The sequence below is a fragment of the Centruroides sculpturatus genome, unplaced genomic scaffold, assembly GCF_000671375.1.
Source record: "Centruroides sculpturatus isolate CEXI.00-Female unplaced genomic scaffold, Cexi_2.0 scaffold6160, whole genome shotgun sequence".
Taxonomy (NCBI): domain Eukaryota; kingdom Metazoa; phylum Arthropoda; class Arachnida; order Scorpiones; family Buthidae; genus Centruroides; species Centruroides sculpturatus.
Window position 1 is genome coordinate 1 of NW_019390258.1, and position 3,447 is coordinate 3,447.

Sequence of the window (3,447 nt, forward strand, 5' to 3'; positions counted from 1 at the left end):
GAACATGGAGCAGAGCTGGAGCAAATACTTTGATGCCAGAGTGGAGCAACTCAAAAAAATGGTTGCTCCAAAGCTCTGTCAGCAACTATTGAATGCAGTCTTGCAGTCTACATGGTTCCAGATACCTTTGGCAACCATCCAGCATCTTATTGAATTACTCAGTCTAGCTGCTGTCCAAGCTGCAAATGGCAGTTATTCTGGATATTAGCTGGTAGTCATAATAAAGTGACTCTACTGTTTATACAATAAGTAACTGATGATTTTTTTTATTTATTTATTTGTTAACAAACAAATGAATATAAATAATATAAATCAAATGAAATTGCTTGTTTTAATTTTAATATTTTCTTTAAATTTTAGCAAGAAATTTTTCATCATCTGAAAAAATAAAAAGCAATCCCCTGGAAAGATGGCAAGACTCATTAATGACATGCACTAGTTTCTCTCAACTTTTTTTGCATTTAGCAACACTTGAAAAAAGTGTAGTATGGTCATTATCAGCTTTGCAAGCTCGTTGTAAAATATGCAGAAGAAAAGGTGATGGTGAAAATATGCTTTTGTGTGATGAGTGTAATCGTGGTTTTCATCTCTACTGCTTAAAACCACCTCTTAAAGTAAGAATTTTTCTTTGTATTTTAGTTATTGAAATTTACAAATTTTGTNTTTTTGTTAAGAGTATATTAGAAACAGTCATTCTCTTCATACAATTTGCAATGTTTGTTAATTCTGTTTTCTAGAGGTTGGTGAACTAGCATATTTTTTTTTCACATTTAAATTTAAATCCCTAATTCTTTTGTTTAAAACTCTTCAAATTTCAAAACATTGCTTCAGTTCTTTAAAGATTGTAGTGCCAGTATATTGTTAATTGATTTGTTGTGTTTTTAAATAAATAAATTTGGTAGAAACATTAGTAAAATATTGACTACTTATTAAAAAAATAAAAGATTGACTATTTTGATAAGCAAAATCAAAGAAATACAGTAGAGTCTCACTAGTTTGAACTAATGGGGCTGAGTCCTGTTCAGATTAGCCGAATAATTGAAATAATACAATGCAACCAGTAAAACAGGTCTGGTTCATATAGATTTAACACCATCAGCACCCCACTCTATTTCATCTGGATTGCACTCAATAAAGGGCACAAACAGTTAACAAAAACAAATATTGTAACTTTATGCTTTAAGAACAACATCCCATAGTTTCACCCACAGACTGCATGTTTATAAGGCAATGGCGAAACATAGCATCTTCTAGTCGATTATTTTGTAATGTATTAATACAGTACTACAATAAAACACAATTCATTTTGTGGAATTCTAAATGTTTTTGTACCATTAATATCATTTACATTTAACTGGAAAATACAAAGAACATATATTTTGTGAGCTAAAAATTTTTTTTCTGCCGATCAATACATCTAGAAGATAGCTATCTTTATTTGGAATGCTTTGAGCATCAAATCAAGTTTAGTATTACCAGCATTATATTGTAATATTCAATATTACAATTTATTACTGTAAATATTAAATCCTTTCTATGTTAAATGGTCTTTAAAAGTGGTAATGTTATTCTATAAACATAAAATGAAAAGTTATGTTCAAATCATTGTTTATATTATTAGCTCATAACAAAATGGAAGAAATTATGAAAATTTACTAAATATATTAAAAGATTACTAACATTCCCAAAAAAATTGTTGAATTATTAATGAAAATAATTGCATTTCATGCTCAAATTAAGCTTTAATCATTTTTTAGTGAAGAAAATGAAGACACTTGTGATGTATGTAGTAAAGGTGGTACTTTAATATGCTGTGATGGTTGTCCATTAGCTTTTCATTTGGAATGTGTTAATCCACCTTTACGCCGAGTACCAAGAGGTGTGTGGAATTGTCCAAAATGTTTATCTTTGTCAGCAAAAAAGGCTGCTGCTGAAAAACATAGTGGTAAGTTTCAATCTGGATTATATAAAACAAGAGCTCAGCTATTATTATCTATTGGTGATAGAAAAAACTCAAGGTGATTGGTATTGCACAAATTGTCAGTATAAAATGAAGCCTCCATCACCTGTTAAGAAGAAACCAGTTTATTATGAAGATGATGATGATGACAGCAATGACATTGATTATGATTATTCCATTACTGATGAAAATACAGATAAACAGTATCAAAGGTAATTTCAAATGTCTTTCATGATATAATTAAAACTTTATATATTTTAAGACTGGTTTACACAAAACCACTTATACTGATATTTTACTGCATCTAAAAACATCAACAAATAGTAGTCATATCATGTAAACCTAGTTATCTTAGTTTTCCAAGAGAATTGTTTTTTAAACCAAAATTTTTAAAATGATATAATTATGAAAATTATTGTAATTTTTGTTAAGAGTATATTAGAAACAGTCATTCTCTTCATACAATTTGCAATGTTTGTTAATTCTGTTTTCTAGAGGTTGGTGAACTAGCATATTTTTTTTTCACATTTAAATTTAAATCCCTAATTCTTTTGTTTAAAACTCTTCAAATTTCAAAACATTGCTTCAGTTCTTTAAAGATTGTAGTGCCAGTATATTGTTAATTGATTTGTTGTGTTTTTAAATAAATAAATTTGGTAGAAACATTAGTAAAATATTGACTACTTATTAAAAAAATAAGAGATTGACTATTTTGATAAGCAAAATCAAAGAAATACAGTAGAGTCTCACTAGTTTGAACTAATGGGGCTGAGTCCTGTTCAGATTAGCCGAATAATTGAAATAATACAATGCAACCAATAAAACAGGTCTGGTTCATATAGATTTAACACCATCAGCACCCCACTCTATTTCATCTGGATTGCACTCAATAAAGAGCACAAACAGTTAACAAAAACAAATATTGTAACTTTATGCTTTAAGAACAACATCCCATAGTTTCACCCACAGACTGCATGTTTATAAGGCAGTGGCGAAACATAGCATCTTCTAGTCGATTATTTTGTAATGTATTAATACAGTACTACAATAAAACACAATTCATTTTGTGGAATTCTAAATGTTTTTGTACCATTAATATCATTTACATTTAACTGGAAAATACAAAGAACATATATTTTGTGAGCTAAAAATTTTTTTTCTGCCGATCAATACATCTAGAAGATAGCTATCTTTATTTGGAATGCTTTGAGCATCAAATCAAGTTTAGTATTACCAGCATTATATTGTAATATTCAATATTACAATTTATTACTGTAAATATTAAATCCTTTCTATGTTAAATGGTCTTTAAAAGTGGTAATGTTATTCTATAAACATAAAATGAAAAGTTATGTTCAAATCATTGTTTATATTATTAGCTCATAACAAAATGGAAGAAATTATGAAAATTTACTAAATATATTAAAAGATTACTAACATTCCCAAAAAAATTGTTGAATTATTAATGAAAATAATTGCATTTCATG

At 28.1% G+C, this 3,447-nt stretch overlaps 1 protein-coding gene across 1 annotated transcript; it reads left to right on the forward strand.

Annotated features, from left to right (window-relative positions):
• The first annotated feature begins 256 nt into the window (after positions 1–256).
• Positions 257–2,305, forward strand: LOC111617439 (bromodomain adjacent to zinc finger domain protein 1A-like). Its single transcript, XM_023358729.1, has 2 exons — positions 257–613; positions 2,005–2,305. Exons 1-2 carry the CDS (start codon positions 426–428, stop codon positions 2,174–2,176), a joined length of 360 nt encoding a protein of 119 aa, XP_023214497.1. The 5' UTR covers positions 257–425; the 3' UTR covers positions 2,177–2,305.
• Positions 2,306–3,447: the final 1,142 nt, after the last annotated feature.

Bases quoted from the DNA above. Each gene is read 5' to 3' on its own strand.
- LOC111617439 (XM_023358729.1), top strand. From the start codon at position 426: ATGACATGCACTAGTTTCTCTCAACTTTTTTTGCATTTAGCAACACTT. The intron at 614-2,004 runs AGTAAGAATTTT...TCTATTGGTGAT, and splicing joins TGCTTAAAACCACCTCTTAA to AGAAAAAACTCAAGGTGATT.